The 17,179-nt window shown below is 39.7% G+C and overlaps 1 protein-coding gene across 1 annotated transcript; it reads right to left on the bottom strand.

The window, feature by feature from the left end:
• Positions 1-227: 227 nt before the first annotated feature.
• On the bottom strand, positions 228-2,534 carry MAGEE2 (MAGE family member E2). The gene has a single exon (XM_017516024.2). It carries the CDS (start codon positions 2,297-2,299, stop codon positions 728-730), a length of 1,572 nt encoding a protein of 523 aa, XP_017371513.1. The 5' UTR covers positions 2,300-2,534; the 3' UTR covers positions 228-727.
• Between the last annotated feature and the right edge of the window lie 14,645 nt (positions 2,535-17,179).

Below are 17,179 nucleotides of genomic sequence, written 5' to 3' on the forward strand. Positions count from 1 at the left end.
AAGTTGGGAGCTATTCCTATGGACTCTCATAGAACTCTGAGCCTATGCCTATTATACCATTTGCTATAGCATAATATAATTACTGGTTTGCTTTCATGAGCCCTCCCTATTAAGCCCTGGAGCCCAGATGGTCTTCTTCACCCTTATATTCCCAGCACATAACACTGTTCTCAAAGCATGGCAGGTGCTTTAAAAATGCTTATAGAATAAACAAATGAATAAGCATGGTGTCTAATTTATTATGCTTTTATTGCAAACACAGGTAAATGGCAGTCATATATACATATATATACACACATATATATACTGTTGTATATATGTATACAATGGTAGACACAAAGGAAGAGCAATCACAAATCAGTGGTTTTGTGTTTGTTTTGTTATGTGTGTGTTATTGTGATTTAACTCCTGTACCAAATCATTTTACTGATTATTTCAAAGATGTAAATATTCCCAATACATTTTACAGAGCTATCTGAACTTTTATACTGAAACAAGACAGGGATGGCAAATGAAAAATTCAATTCATAAATATTGATCATTAACCTAATCCAAGGATATATTAAAAGGAAGCAAATACTATTAAAATTGGAACACAGACAGCAAGCACAATGTGTACTTCCCACCCAAACCCTCCCCAACTTCTAATTTAGAGCCCCTATGCCCATTTCCCCAAGGCATCTTTAACTGATGCCACTCAACTGAAGTGATATATATTCCCCAGACTTCACATGGGGCCAAGGAAGAACATGGTATTTGCCTCAGATTTGGCTCTGGCCTCCTCATCTTCCACAGCTTCCCTATATTGCTCTGGCCAGTCCTGTGGTCGCTTTCTGTAGAGCCTGGCCATGTACTCCAAGACTTTCATTTTGGTGGTTTCAAGGTGAGCTCGAGGACCCCATAGAAGCTCATATTCAACTGGGTTAGAGTAGGACAGTGGTCTGCATTCCAGGTAGTGCTGTCTCATAAGCTTACAGGTGATGGCATGCTTTCTCCCTACATCCACATTAAATCTTCGAAGCATGTTCCAGACATTGCCCTCTTTGACACGGTTGCCCATCAGGAATATCAAACCTAAGATTGGCATTACATATTCTTGAGTGGGTCTCCCCAGGCTCTCTAGCATCACTTGCTCTTCTTCTGATTCTGGTTGCTGGACAAGGAGGTAGATGTGCTCACTGGTATCAGCCTCAATCAGAGACAACCCGTAGAACATATCAAGAATTAGAGTAGCTCTATTGAGGATATTTGGGAACACATCCTCAAATTCTTTGCCAGTGTGAGCCAATAGCTCATCCTGATGTATAGGCAGCAACTCCTCAGTGACTCTAATAGCCAACTGGACTAAATCATTTGCCTTATCATTCATAGTGTCCTCTGACCAGAACTCTAAGCCAGCAGTCAGGCTTCTTTCTTTGGTTTTGTCAGCTTCCAGGGCCTTATTATATTGTTCTGGCCAACTCCAGGGTTCTTCATCATGGGCGTCTGACACAAACTTCAGGGCTTCCATCTTTGTGATTTCCCTGTGAGCTCTAGAGCCCCACAAGAACTCAAATTCAAGGGGATTAGTGCCATACACTGGCCAGTACTCCAAGAATCTCATGCACACAAAGTCAATAGTGAGGAGGTTCCTTGTGTTCCCAAAGAGGTTGTTGTTCCTCTGAGGCTCATCCCACATGCCAACTTTTATCAGCAGATCCCAAATGGAATCTTCTCTTGCTCGGTTCCCATTCAAGAGAATGTGGCCTAGGACTAGGGCCAGAAGACCTGCTTTTGGCATGTCCAGAGACCCTGCTATCCTGTCAGTGATCAGGGAACCTCGTTTGCTGACTAAATTGTAGATGTCAGCCTGGGGATCAATAATTCTCAGGTTCAACCCAAAGACCCGGTCCAGGTGAGCTGAAGCTCGTCTGAGGATCTCAGGGAACTGATCTGAGTCTTCTCTGAGAAACTCCAGCATCTCGGACTGCTGGATAGACCCCTCAGTCTGGCTTTTCATTCTCATGAAATTTACCAAAGCAACCGATCTGTCTTCTAGAGGGTCATAGACCCTGAGCGCCCCCAAACGTCTGGACTGCTCGTCGATCAGGACCTCCAGGTCATTCGGGTCCTGAACGGCCTGGGAAGTGTTGACACACTGAGGGTTGATTGGCGCCTGAGGGCACTGGGGGGCATCCGCGACTAGCAAGGAGGTGGGGGACCCGGAGGCGTTAGTAGCTTGTATTTCACCCCGGCCGTCGCCGTAATCTGCAGTGATCTCCGCGCTACAGTGGCGTGCATTCTGGCTTACCAGAGACATGGTTCCAGGAGACAGGAGCGGGAACAGTGAGATCAGCGATCAGTCAGAGAAAGGACCGTAGGAGCTTTGGTGCCTCGGCACAAAGCTGAAGCCCGAGACGCTGGAGCTGGAAGGATCAAAAGTGAGATCTGGTGTGAAAAGCGATCTTTCTACACAAGCGCTGGCCAGCAAAGACTGCAAGCCTTAGAGCGGTTAGTTTTGCCGCAGCCTACGCAGGCTCAGTCAGGCTTTGCACCGTGGTGGCCACGCCCCACTCCCTGTCTTCCACCCCTTGTCTCTCATTCCCGCCCCCTCACCTCTGAAGGGCAGGCTAAACTGGTTGAAATGGTTGCTAGTGAAGTCGAACTTGTTAGAAAAGAGACTTCAAGAAAGGGGGTAACAGATATAGATAGCTAAAGCGTCAAGGGATGAGGAGCGTTCGGTGATGTTCTCTCCACTTGAAATTTTTCTGTGGGGCATAAAGCACCATTCTAACGCGGTAGAGGATTCAGAGAGGAGAAAGAGGAGGAGCAGGAGGTGGAAGTAGGGAGGAGGAGGATGCTAACGATGAGAATTATTTTACAGATTCGTTAAAACATTCACTCACTCAACAGGCATTTACTGACCACATGCCACATGCCAGGCACAGTGCTGTACATCAGAATACAAACATAGTGATTGTCCCTTTTTGTGTGGAACTTACATTCTGGGGTAGGTTCAAACAATGTTAAAAATAATGAGAGCTAACACTTCTGAAGCACTATGTGCAGGCACTGCTTCTAGAGCATTCACTTTTTTCATACTAGTTCATATAATGCTAGCTATTAGGTAGCTACTCTTAATGATCCTCATTTTACAGATAAGGAAACTGGGTCAGGGAGGTTAATTTATCTTTCCAAAGTTAAGCAGCAATAAACAAAAGAGATCACTCAGGTCTATCAGTCTCAAGCATATGTATTTTCTCTCACACCGTCTTATCTTTAACCTTATTTATTAAACACGACTCATAAAATAGATGAAAATAGGTGCTCTGATGGTCAATTAACATGTGATACAAACACAGAAGTAAGCAATGAATTGCAGCTTAGTCTGGGGTATGTTGGGTTGCAGGCAGTTTCCAAGAAAGCCTCAAGAAGGAGTTGAGCTCTAAGTGATGAATAAATGGGAAGGGTTTACAGTAGTATTCTAACCTGAAGTAACAGCAACAGGAAAGGTCTAGAGGAGTGTAGGTAAAAGTTTGTGTAATAGCCACTCACCCAGGGTGACTAGAGCCAGAGTGTACTAGCATGTGGGGGAGATGAGGGTGAAGGTGGCTAGACAGTAAGGATTGGATTTTCTATTCTTCATTTAGTGTGCCAAAGCTTGTTGAGGCCCACAGGGCAGGAATGGCAGCACCAGAATAGAAGCTATTTATTCAGAGGGTTTATGTATATGTGTATGTGCAAGCACATATGTGTGTTTGAGGACGCATAATCCAAACACTTTGGCCAGGAAGAGGGAAGTCAGATCCTCTATTTTCTGAGAGTACTACTAAAATAGTTGGGCTAAAGCATAGCTGTAGTCCTAGACTTCAATCATCAAGTTGAAGACTATGACGGTTGCACTTTTAGGTGGAGCATTGGAAAGAGAAAAGATTTATATAGGGTTGCCATCTGCAGTCACAATTGAAATTCTTCCTTAAATTCTTGATAGTAATGAATACTGCTACATTTTATGTAACATTACATTCAGTAATCTTACTCCCTGGAATTCCTTCAGAGGCCAGTGTCTTCTCTTCACATGTGGAGGTCGCTCATCTCTGACATTATCTTCATCCCAGGTGCTTTCGTCAGTACCAAAATAGGTAGCTCAGGGTCATGAATTTGGTCAAACTAGGCTAAAGAGATCAGTGTTTACAAAAATGAATGTGCATGTTCTACAAGGTAGAAATGTTTGGTTTGTATGCTGATCCATTTTTGGGAGAACATTGTAGAAACCAGCACCATCTTCCAAGCTGCTACAAAGGTATGATTAAGGTCAGATCTGATGGGGTCCATCACCCTGGTCTTTACCCTTCCCCAGAAAGGCTCCTGTTCCTTGTCTTAGATAAGTGCTTCCCGGGGCAAATTCAGATAGGATCTTTAAGCTCACCAGTTATAAACAAAAACAACTCAAAACAAACAAATTGGTATATTTTCCCTTGAAATGTAGCTCAGTTTGTCTTGAGTTGAACCTCCTACTACTCCCCCCATGTAATAAAGTAAAGCAACACTAAATGGCAGTGTCTTATCTCTGAAATGACATCCTGATCCCATTCCACAACATTGAAACCCTTAATAAGTTGGTCCCTACTTGACTCTCTATCTTCACCTTTATTTTCCAGCACATCCTTCCATGATATCCTCTTCCTGGCCATATTGACCTATACTTCTTGTCTTAGCTAATTCTATTCTACAAGGTTCTAAAAAATTCTACTTATTGTTAAAAGAATAAAAAAAATCTGTATCTGTAACTGTGACATATGGCATGTTTTCCACTCTTCAAATATAATGTAAAAAAGATGGGATCGTGGTCTCCATTCTGAATTGTTTTTGATGCTTCAGGACCTACTTTTTATACTTTTCAAATATATATATATTTGTGTATATATATATATATATATATATATATAGACAATTGTTTCCTGAATAATTTTAACAAAGTGTTTTTTACTTTAATACTGAAATATGGCATACACAAAGTAAACACATCATGAATGTAGAACCTGATAATTATGACAAATTTAACATACCATCTGACCGTGATGCCACTTAAGAAATAGACCATTACCAGCATTTCAGAAGCTCCCATGACATTTCTTCACAATCTCTTCCCTCTCATTTTTCCTGAGAGAAAACCCCTGTTTAGACTTCTGACATCACAGTTTTGCCTCCACCTAAACTTTAACTAATATTAGTAGAAATATACATCATATGTTTATTTATAGTTCTCTTTTTCCAGTAAAATTTTACACTGTGTTATTTATCCATTTGGTGTATAACAGTAGTTAGTTCATTATCATTACTGTATAGTTTGCCACCATATAAATATGTACCACAACCTGTCCTGTCAACTATTGTTGGGCATTTGCCTTGTTTTCCATTTGTGACTATTACAAATAATGCTGCTGTAAACTTTTTGCACTTTTATTTTAGCTTATGTGAATATTTATGTTGAAAATAAGTCTATGAGTAAAATTACTAGGTTATAAGTATGTATATTTTTAGTTTTCATATATATTACCAGAGAGTTTTTAAAAATTCTTGCATCAATTTATGCTCCCTGTAGAGTATAAGAATTTCTTTTTTAAAATTTATTTTATTTTACTTTAAGTTCTGGGGTACATGTGCAGATCTTGCAGGATTGTTGCACAGGTACACACTGGCCATGGTTGTTCACTGCCTTCATCCCCCGTCACTTACATCAGGCATTTCTCCCAATGTATCCCTCCCTAACCTCCCCACACTCCACTATCCCTCCCCAGCCCCCCAACCCCCAACAGATCCCACTGTGTGACGTTCCCCTCCCTGTGCCCATGTGTTCTTATTGTTCAACTCCCACCTATGAGTGAGAACATGCAGTGTTTGGTTTTCTGTTCTTGTTTCAGTTTGCTGAGAATGATGGTTTCCAGATTCATCCATATCCCTACCAAGGACATGATCTCATATTTTTATGGCTGCATAGTATTCCATGGTGTATATGTGCCACATTTTCTTTATCCAGTCTATCATTGATGGGCATTTGGGTTGGTTCCAGGTGTTTGCTATTGTAAACAGTGCCTCAATGAACATATGTGTGCATGTGTCCTTAGAACGATTTATAATTCATTGGGTTTATACCCAGTAATGGGATTATGGGGTCAAATAGAATTTCTATTTCTAGATCCTTGAGGAAACGCCACACTATCTTCCACAATGGTTGAACTAATTTACACTCCCATCAACTGTGTAAAAGTGTTCCTATTTCCCCACATCTTCTCCAGCATCTGTTGTCTCCAGATATTTTAATGATCTCCATTCTAACAGGCATGAGATGTTACCTCAATGTTGTTTTGATTTTCATTTCTCTAGTGACCAGGGATGTTGAGCATTTTTTCATATATTTGTTGGCTGCATAAACATCTTCTCTTGAAAAGTGTTTGTTCATATCTTTTGCCCACTTTTGAGTGGGTTTGTTTTTTCTTGTAAATCTTCTTTACTTCTTTGTACATTCTGGATACTAGCCTTTTGTCAGATGGGTAGACTGCAAAAATTTTTTTCCCATTCTATTGGTTGCCAGTTCACTCTGATGATTGTTTCTTTTGCTGTGCAGAAACGGTTAAGCTTAAGTAGATCCCATTTGTCTATTTTGACTTCTGTTGCCATTGCTTTTGGTTTTTCAGTCATGAAGTCCTTGCCTATGCCTATGTCCTTAATGGTATTGCCTAGGTTTTCCTCTAGGGTTTTTATGGTCGTAGGTCTTATGTTGAAGTTTTTAATCTATCTGGAGTTAATTTTAGTGTAAGGTGTGAGGAAGCAGTTCAGTTTTAGCTTTCTACACATGGCTAGCCAGTTTTCCCAACACCATTTATTAAACAGGGAATGCTTTCCCCATTGCTTGTTTTTGTCAGGTTTGTCAAATATCAGATGGTTGTAGATGTGTGGCATTACTTCCAAGCCCTCTGTTCTGTTCCATTTGTTGCTATCTCTGTTTTGGTACCAGTACCATGCTGTTTTGATTACTGTAGCCTTGTAGTATAGTTTGAAGTCAGGTAGCATGATGCTTCTATCTTTGTTCTTTTTGCTTAGGATTGTCTTGGCTATGCGGACTCTCTTTTGGTTCCATATGAAGTATAAGGTGGTTTTTTCCAGTTCTGTGAAGAAGGTCATTGGTAGCTTGATGGGGATAGCATTGAATCTATACATTACTTTGTGCAGCATGGCCATTTTCACAATATTGATTCTTCCTAACCATGAGCATGGAATGTTTTTCCATCTGTTAGTGTCCGCTCTTATTTTCTTGAGCAGTGGTTTGTAATTCTCCCTGAAGAGGTCCTTCACATCCCTTGTTAGTTGTATTCCTAGGTATTTTATTGTCTTTGTAGCAATTGTGAATGAGTTCACTCATGATTTGGCTGTTTGTTTGCTATTGGTGCATAGGAATGCTTGTGATTTTTGCACATTGATTTTGTATCCTGAGACTTTGCTGAAGTTGCTTATTAGATTAAGGAGAATTGGGGCTGAGACGATGGTGTTTTCTAAATATACAATCATGTCATCTGCAAATGGGGACAATTTATCATCTTCTCTTCCTATTTGAAGAATCTTTATTTCTTTCTCTTTGCTGATGGCCCTAGCCAGAACTTCCAATACTATTTTTAATAGGAGTGGTGACAGAGCGTGTCCTTGTCTTGTGCCAGTTTTCAAAGGGGATGTTTCCAGTTTTGGCCCATTCAGTATGATATTGGCTGTGGCATTGTCATAAGTATCTTATATTATTTTGAGATACAATCCATGGATACCTAATTTATTAAGAGTTTTTAGCATAAAGGGTGTTGAATTTTGTCGAAGGCCTTCTCTGCATCTATTGAGCATGTGATTTTTGTCTTTGGTTCTATTTATGTGATGGATTACATTTATAGATTTGCAGATATTGAACCAGCCTTGTGTCCCCGGGATGCAGCCAAATTGATCGTGATGGATAAGCTTTTTGACGTGCTGTTGCATTCCGTTTACCAGTATTTGATTGAAGATTTTTGCATTAATATTCATCATGGAAATTGGCCTGAAGTTTCCCTTTTTAATTGTGTCTCTGCCAGGTTTTGGTATAAGGATGATGTTGGTCTCATAAAATGAGTTAGAGAGGATTCCCTTTTTTTGTATTGTTTGGGACAATTTCAGAAGGAATGGTACCAGCTCCTCTTTGTACCACTGGTAGAATTCGGCTGTGAACCCGTCTGGCCTGAACGTTTTTTGGTTGGTAGGCTATTAATGGCTGCCTCAACTTCTGACCTTGTTATTGGTCTATTTAGGGATTCCACTTCTTCCTGGTTTAATCTTGTGAGGGTGTAAGTGTCCAGGAATGTATCCATTTCTTCTAGATTTACTGGTTTATCTGCATAGAGGTGTTTGTAGTAATCTCTGATGGTAGTTTGTATTACTGTGGAATTGGTGGTGACATCCCGTTTATCATTTTTTTATTGAATCTCTTTTAATTTTCTTCTCTCTTTTATTTTTTATTATTCTGGCTAGTGGTCTGTCTATTTTGTTGATCTTTTCAAAACCCAGCTCCTGGATTTATTGGTTTTTGAAGGTTTTTTTTGTGTCTCTATCTCCTTTAGTTCTGCTCTGATCTTAGTTAATTCTTGCCTTCTACTGGCTTTTGAACTTGTTTGATCTTGCTCCTCTAGTTCTTTAAATCATGACATTAGGGTGTCGATTTTAGATCTTTCCTCCTTTCTCTGATGGGCATTTAGTGCTAAAAATTTCCCTCTAGATGCTGCTTTAAACGTGTCTCAGAGATTCTGGTATGTTGTGTCTTTGTTCTCCTTGATTTCAAAGAACATCTTTATTTCTGCCTTCATTTCATTATTTATCCAGTTGTCATTCAGGAGCAGGTTTTTTTATTTTCATATACTTGTGTGGTTTTGAGTGACTTTCTTAACCCTGAGTACTAATTTGATTTCGCTGTGGTCAGAGAGACTGGTTGTTATGATTTCCATTCTTTTGCATTTGCTGAGGAGTGTTTTACTTCCAATTATGTGGTCAATTTTAGAATAAGTGCGATGTGGTGCTGAGAGGAATGTATATTCTGTGGTTTGGGGGTCGAGAGTTCTGTAGATGTCTATTAGGTCTGCTTGGTCCAGATCTGCATTCAAGTCCTGGATATCCTTGTTAATTTTCTGTCTCATTGATCTGTCTAGTATTGACAGTGGGGTGTTAAATTCTCCCACTATTATTTTGTGGGAGTCTAAGTCTCTTTGTAGACCATTAATAACTTGCTTTATGTATCTGGGTGCTCCTGTATTGGGTGTGTATATATTTAGAATTTTTAGCTCTTCTTGTTGCATTGATCCTTTTACCATTATGTAATGCCCTTCTTTATCTTTTTTGATCTTTGTTGGTTTAAAGTCTGTTTTATCAGAGACTAGGATTGCAACCCCTGCTTTTTTTTTTTTTTTTTTTTGCTCTCCATTTTCTTGGTAAATCTTCCTCCATACCTTTATTTTGAGCATGTATGTGTCTTTGCATGTGAGATGGGTTTCCTGAATACAGCACATTAGTCTGGACTCTTTATCTAATTTGCTAGTCTGTGTCTTTTGATTGTGGCATTTATCCCATTTACATTTACATTTAAGGTAATGTTGTTATGTGTGAATTTGATCCTGCCATTTTTATGCTAGCTGGGTGTTTTGCCCATTAGTTGATGCAGTTCCTTCATAGTGTTGATGGTGTTTACAGTTTGGTATGTTTTTGCTTTGGCTGGTACTGGTTGTTTCTTTCCATGTTTAGTGCTTTCTTCAGGAGCTCTTGTATGTCAGGCCTGATGGTGATGAAATTTCTCAGCAGCTGCTTGTTTGTGAAGGATTTTATTTCTCCTTCACTTATGAAGCTTAGTTTGGCTGGCTATGGAATTCTGGGATGAAAATTCTTTTCTTTTAGAATGTTGAATATTGGCACCTACTCTCTTCTGGCTTGAAGGCTTTCTGGCAAGAAATCCACTACAACTCTGATGAGCTTTTCATTGTGAATAACTTGACCTTTCTCTCTGGCTGCTCTTAGCATTTTTTCCTTCATTTCAACCCTGGTGAATCTGACAGTTATGTGCATTGGGGTTGCTCTTCTCAAGGAATTTCTGCTGTTCTCTGTATTTCCTGTATTTGAATGATGGCCTGCCTTGCTAGTTTGGGGAAGTTCTCCTGGATAATATCCTGAAGAGTGTTTTCCAACTTGGTTTTGTTCTCCCCATCTGTTCAGGTACACCGATCAAATGCAGATTTGTTTTTTGTTTTGTTTTTTTTACATAATCTCATATTTCTTGGAGGCTTTGTTCATTTCTTTTCACTCTTTTCACTATTTTTTCTCTAATTTTGCTTTCTCACTTTATTTCATTGAGTTGATCTTTAATCTCTGATAGCCTTTCTTACAATTGATCAACTTGGCTATTGAAACTTGTGTATGCTTCACGGAGTTCTCATGCTGTGTTTTTTAGCTCCATCATGTCGTTTATGTTCTTTTCCACGTTGGTTATTCTAGTTAGCATTTCATCTAACCGTTTCTCAAGGTTCTTAGTTTTTTTGCATTGGGTTAGAACATGCTTCTTTAGCTCAGAGAAGTTTGTTATTACCCACCTTCTGAAGCCTGCTTCTGTCAATTCATCGCACTCATTCTCCATCCAGTTTTGTTCTCTTGCTGGTGAGGGGTTGTGATCCCTTGGAGGAGAATAGGCATTCCGGCTTTTGGCAATTTCAGACTTTTTGCGCTGTTTCCTTCTTACCTTTGTGGATTTATCTACTTTTGGTCTTTGAAGTTGGTGACTATTTTATGGGGGTTCTGAGTGGTCATCCCTTCTGTTGATGTTGAAGCTATTTTTTTTTCTGTTAGTTTTCCTTCTAACAGTCAAGTCCCTCTGTTGAAGGTCTGCTGGATTTGCTGGAGGTCCACTCCAGACCCTGCTTTCCTGGGGATCACCCATGGGGGCCGCAGAACAGCAAAGATTGCTGCCTGTTCCTTCCTCTGGTAGTTTCATCCCAAAAGAGACCTGCCAGATGTCAGCCAGAGCTCTCCTGTATGACGTGTCTCCCAGTTAGGATACACAGGGGGATTAGGGAGCCACCTGAGGAGGCAGCCTGTCCCTTAACGGAGTGTAAGCACTGTTCTGCAGGCTCCTTTGCTCCCTTCAGGGCTTCTGGGCAGGGAAGATAAAGTCTGCTGAATTAGAACCCACAACTGCCCCTTTTCCCAGGTGCTCTGTCCCAGGAAGGTGGGGGCTTTGTAAGTTCCTGATGGGCTGCTGTCTATTTTTCTCCCAAGATGCCCTGACCAGCAAGAAGGGAATCTACTTGACAGTTGGTCTGCTGAGGCCTTGCTGAGCAGCAGTGCTGGGCTTTGCCCAGCTGCTGTGTAAACTTCCTGGTCATGTTTACACAGTCAATGTTGAAGCCACCTACCTGAGCCTCATCAATGGTGGGCGCCCCTCCCCCCACCAAGCTTGAATGTCTGGGTTCGAGCTCAGACTGCTGTGCTGGCTGTGAGATTTTCAAGCCAGTGGGTCTTAGCTTGCCAGTCTTCATGGGGTTTGAACCCACCAAATCACCTTACCTGGTTCCCTGACTTCAGCCCTATTTTTCAAGGGAATAGGCAGCTCTGTCTCACTGGCATTCTAGTTGCCACTCAATAAAACAGGCGCCCAGTTTTGTGCTGGAAATCCTGGGCACTTGTGTTATAGGTGCCAGAGGGAATCTCGTGGTCTGCAGGTTGTGTAGACCGTGGGTAAAGCGCATTATCTGAGCCAGAGTGCCGGAATGTTTGGAAAAGTCCCTCGTGGTTTCCCTTGGCTGGGAACCAGAGTTCACTGGCCCCTTGTGCCTCCCAGTGAGGCGGTGCCTCACCCTGCTTCAGTTTGCCCACCTTGGCTTGTTCCCACTCTCTAACCAGTCCCAATGAGATGAACCTGGTACCTCCATTGGAAACGCGGAGATCATTCATCTTCTGGCACACTCTTGGCTGGAAAATGCAGACTGGAGCTGTTGCTATTTGGCCATCTTGGCAAAAGTCTCTCTAATGTCTACTTGTTATTGCTGATTTTGTTTATTTGGGTCTTTTTTTCTTGGTTAGACTAGCTAGCAGTTAGTTAATTTTATTTATTCTTTTAAAAAACCTAACTTTATATTTTGCTGATTTTTCCTATTTATAGTCTCAATTTCATTATTTCTGCACAAATTTTAATTTTTTTCTTTCCATCTACTAATTATGTGGAGTATTTTTGAGTTTCTTAAGGTGCATTTTTAGGTTGTATATTTGTAGTCTTTCTACTTTTTTGATATAGACATTTATTGCTATAAACTTCCCTCTTAGTACTGCTTTTTTGTGTCCCATAGATTTCTGTATGTTGTAATTTTATTTTTATTTGTTTCAAGTAATTTTTAAATTTTCTTTTAAATTTATTTATTGACTCATTGGTTGTTCAAGGCATGTTGTTCAATTTTCATGTGTTCACGTAGTATATGAGGTTCTTTTGGTTTTGATTTCTAGCTATATCCCATTGTACTCAGAAGAGATGTTTGATATGAGTTCCACTTTCTTGAATTTGTTGATGTTTTGTTTATGGCCCAAGAAAAGGTCTATTCTGGAGAATGTTTTATGTGCTGATAAAAAGAATGTGTATTCTGTAACAATGTTTGAAATGTTCTGTAAATGTCAGTTTGGCTTATTAGCTGATGTCTATGTATGTCTATAGGTGAAGTATTGTTACTGCAGGCAGTATATAATTACTTCTTACTTCTTTATTCATTTAGCTACTGTGTTTTTGAAACAGGAAAATTGAGTCCATTTTCGTTCAGTGTTATTACTAATAGGTAAGGATTTTTACCACTACAATTTTTTTGTTGTTGTTTATTTTCTGGTTGTTTTGTAACTCCTCTTTCCTTGTTTGTTTCTTACTATTTTCTTTTGTTGTTAAGCATTTTTATCTGGTACTACGTTTTAATTTTAAACACTAATCTGTTATAGGTGTCTTCATTTGGGTTTTTAGGTAGCTTACCCAAAATTTAAGGCTATAACATGCTATTTTAAAAAGATAACTTATATCACAAAGAAAATTACAGAAACAAACATGAAAAAATGTTATGTGTTTTAATTCTATCCTTTCCCACATTTTATTTTTTTAGTTGTCTCAATTTATATATTTTTATATGCCTATCTCTTAACAGTTTACTGTAGCTATTATTGTTTTTCATAGATTTTTCTTTTGGCTTCATACTAGACTTATGAGCAGATTGCACACCAAAATTACAGTCACTATTTTGGGTTTGCCCATTGTACAGAATTTCACCAGTGAGTTTTATGTTTTCAAATGTTTTCTTTTTTGCACATTAGCGGTTTCTTTTTATTTTATATTGAAGAACTTCCTTTAGCATTTCTTCAAAGATGGGTCTTGTGATGGTGAATTCTCTCAGCTTTTGTTTCCTTGAGAAAAGCTTTATCTTTTCTTTATATTTGAAAGACGGCTTTCCTGGATGCAGTATTTTTGATGGCAGGGTTTTTTTTAGTCATCACTTTCAAAATGTCATTTCACTCCCTCCTGTTCTGTATGATTTTCATTGAGAAATCTGTTGCCAGATGAATTGGAGCTCTGCTATATTATTTTTGTTTTGTTTTGTTTTCTCTTGCTGCTTTTAGGAGCCTCTCTTTGACCTTGACTTTTGGGTATTTGATTATTGGGGCACTGTTATTTGAGTGAAGCCTGTTTAGTGTTCTCTGACCTTCACTTACCTGGATATTTATCTTTTTCTTGCATTTGAGGTTTTCTATTATTATTTTTTTGAATATGCTTTTATTTTTTGCTCTGGCTCAACTCTCCTTGAACACCGTTAATTCTTTGATTTAGTCTTTGAAGCAATTTACTGTATCTTGCAGGTAGTCTTCATTACATTTTATTTATTTTTTCTCCTCTGGATGTGTATTTTTAAGTAGCCTGCTTTAAAGCTCACTGATTATTTCCTCTGCTTCATCTATTCGTTTTTTTTGGAGAGCCTGTGTTTTCAGTTTAGTGAATATATTTCTTAGTTTCAGAATTTTTGTTTGATTTTCTTAAATGATTTTAAATTCTTTGTAAAATTTCTCTCACAAATTTATGAATTGCTTCTCTTTATATTTGAAATAGTTAAGTTTTCTTAAAATTGCTAGTTTGAATTCTTGATCAGAGATCTTACATATCACTGCATTGTTAGGATCAATCCGTTGTTACTTTCTTTTTTGATTTGAGATCATGGGTCCCCATTTGCTGTTGTTTCTTGTGTATATATGTCTGTGTATTTGCACTGAGAAATTATTTGTTTCAGTATTCTCTTTTTTTTTAATTAGATATATTTTCTTATAAATTTTTTACTGCTAGGTTGCTGCTTCCTTTCAAGCTCCAGGTGGCACTTTAAGCCAAAGTTGATCTTGACCCTAGTGAAAAATTTGAGTGCTGCCCATCATACAGTTGGAGAGTTCTTAAAGAGGATATCCTGACAGTGTTGAAAGACTGGCTAGAGGTTCATGCTTGAGGATCTGTGGGACATACCTCTGGCAATGCGGTGCTACTAAAGAGCCACTCTGATTTGGCATCATTTTGAGTTAGCATTCAGACAGCAACTTCCAGGGCTGGGGATAGTTGTTCTGACTACTCCCTTTTTCTTTGCCTGTACTAAGGTATATTTCTCCTTTCAGGCACTTGCAATGCCTTTTATGGATTACGGCAACAACAGGTCTTCTGCCAGGGAACCCAAGATAGCAGGGGAAACTGGTTTTCTACCTCAACCTCACATTTTTAGTGTAGGAATTTTGAATTTGGGGGACATTTTTGCATGGTTGCTGCTATGCAGAATGGGAGAGGGGCATCTCAGATGTGGAAGTTCAATTTTCTTACTACCTGCTCGGAGTTTTCTTTACACCTCTATGTCCCTGCGAACTATCTCATTTTAATATTTGTGTTTCTGGGATAGTCTTGGTAATATGGTTGGATTTGTGTCCCCACCCACATCTCATATTGAATTTTAATCCTCAATGTTGGAGTTGGGCTTTGATGTGAGGTGATTAAATCATGGGGGTAGTTTCTCATGGATGTTTTAACACCGTCTCCTTAGATACTGTTCTCGTAATAGCAAATGAGTTCTCATGTGATCTGATTGTTTAAAGGTGTTTAGCACCTCCCTACACCCTCTCTATTTCTTCTGCTCTGTTCATGTGAAATGCCTTACTCCTCCTTTTTCTTCCACCATGATTAAAAGTTACCTGAGGCCTACACAGAAGTAGATTCTGGCATAGACTCTGTACTGCCTTAATAACCATGAGCCTATTAATTTTTTTTCATTATAAACTACGCAGTCTACAGTATTTTTATAGTACTGCAAGAATGAACTCATACAGAAAATTGGTACAAAGGAGTGGAGCATTGCTATAAAAATTCCTGAAAATGTGGAAGCAACTTTGGAACTGGTTAATGAGCAGAGGTTGAAAAAGTGTGGAGGGCCCAGAAGATAGTAGAAAGATGAGGGAAAGTTTGAAGCTTCCTAGAGACTCGTTGAATTCTTATGACCAAAATGCTGGTAGTGAATCCTGGCTTTATTGATATGGACAATGAAAGCCAAGCTGAGGAGGTCTCACATGGAAATGAGGTACTTATTCGGAACTGAAGCAAATGTAACTTTTGTTATGTATTAGTAAAGAGGTTGACTGCATTGTGTCCCTACTGTAGGAATCTGAGAAACTTTGAACTTGAGAGTGATAATTTGGGGTTACCGGCAGAAAAAATAATTCTAAGCAGTAAAGCATGTTGAAGATCTCATCTGGCTGCTTCTATCAATTTATGCTCATTTGCATAAGCAAAGACATGACCTGAACCTGAACTTATATTTAAAAAAGAAACTGAGCATTAGGGTTTGGAAAATTCACAGCCTGGCCTGGTAGAAAAGTCTAATTTCTGGGAAGGAATTCAGACGTTTTGCAGAAATTTGAATAAGTAAAAGTAAGCCAAGTACTAATAGCAAAGACAATGGGGAGACCGTCTAGAAGGCATTTTAGAGGACTTTGTGGCAGTCCCTTCCTTCGCAGGCCCAGAGGCTTAGGAGCACAGAATGGATTCATGGACCAATATCAGGAACCCACTGACCTGTGCACTGCATCTCCAGCTCTGGCTAAAAGAAGTTCAGGTATAGCTCAGGCCACAGCATCAGAGAGTGTAAGCTGTAAGATTTGGCAGCATCCATGGGATGTTAAGTCTGTGGGTGCACAGAGTAGAAGAGTTGAGGTTTGGGAGCCTCTGCCTAGATTTTAGAAGATGCATGGAAAAGCTAAAATATCCATTCAGAAGCCTGCAGCAGAAGTGGAGCCATCATGAAGAATCTCTACTAAGGCAGTGTGGAGGGGAAATGTGGAGTTGGTGTCCTTACACAGAGTCCCTACAGAGGCACTATGTAGTTGAACTGTGAGGAGAGAGTCACCATATTCCAGACTCCAGAATGGTATGTCCACTGGCAGCTTGCACCCAGCACCTGCAAAAGCTACAGGCACTCAACATCAGCCCTTCAGACAGCTGTAGGGGAAGAGCCCTGCAAAACCACAGGGGTGGAAATGCCCAAGGCCTTGGGAGCCCACCCCTTGCACAAGTGTGGCCTGGATGTCAGTCATGGAATTAAAGGAGATTATTTTGAAGTTACAAGATTTAATGACTGCTCTGCTGGGTTTCAGACATGTATGGGGTTCATAGCCCCTTTCTTTTGTTAGATTTCACTCTTTTGGAATGGGAATATTTACCCAATGCCTGTGTCCCCATTGTACCGTGGAAATAACTAACTTTTTTGTTGTTTTAGGGGCTTATGGACAAAAAAAGTGGCCTTGTCTCAGATCAGACTTCAGACTCTGTACTTTTGAGTTAATGCTGGAATGAGTTAAGACTTTGGGAGACCGTTGGGAAGGCAAGATTGTATTTTTCCATGTGAAAAGGACATGAGATTTGGAAGGGGCCAGAGAAAAACAATGTGATTTGGATCTCTGGTCCACTGAGATTTCATGTTAAATTATAATCCTCAATGCTGGAGACGGGGCCTGGTAGGAGGTGATTGACACATAGGGGTGGCTTCTCAGGGATGATTTAACACAATCCACATGGGTGCTATTCTCATGATAGTGAGTTCTTGTGACA

This window comes from Cebus imitator, unplaced genomic scaffold (assembly GCF_001604975.1).
Source record: "Cebus imitator isolate Cc_AM_T3 unplaced genomic scaffold, Cebus_imitator-1.0 Scaffold570, whole genome shotgun sequence".
NCBI lineage: Eukaryota > Metazoa > Chordata > Mammalia > Primates > Cebidae > Cebus > Cebus imitator.

Excerpts from the sequence above, each read along its gene's own strand:
- MAGEE2 (XM_017516024.2), bottom strand. The coding sequence starts at position 2,299 with ATGTCTCTGGTAAGCCAGAATGCACGCCACTGTAGCGCGGAGATCACT.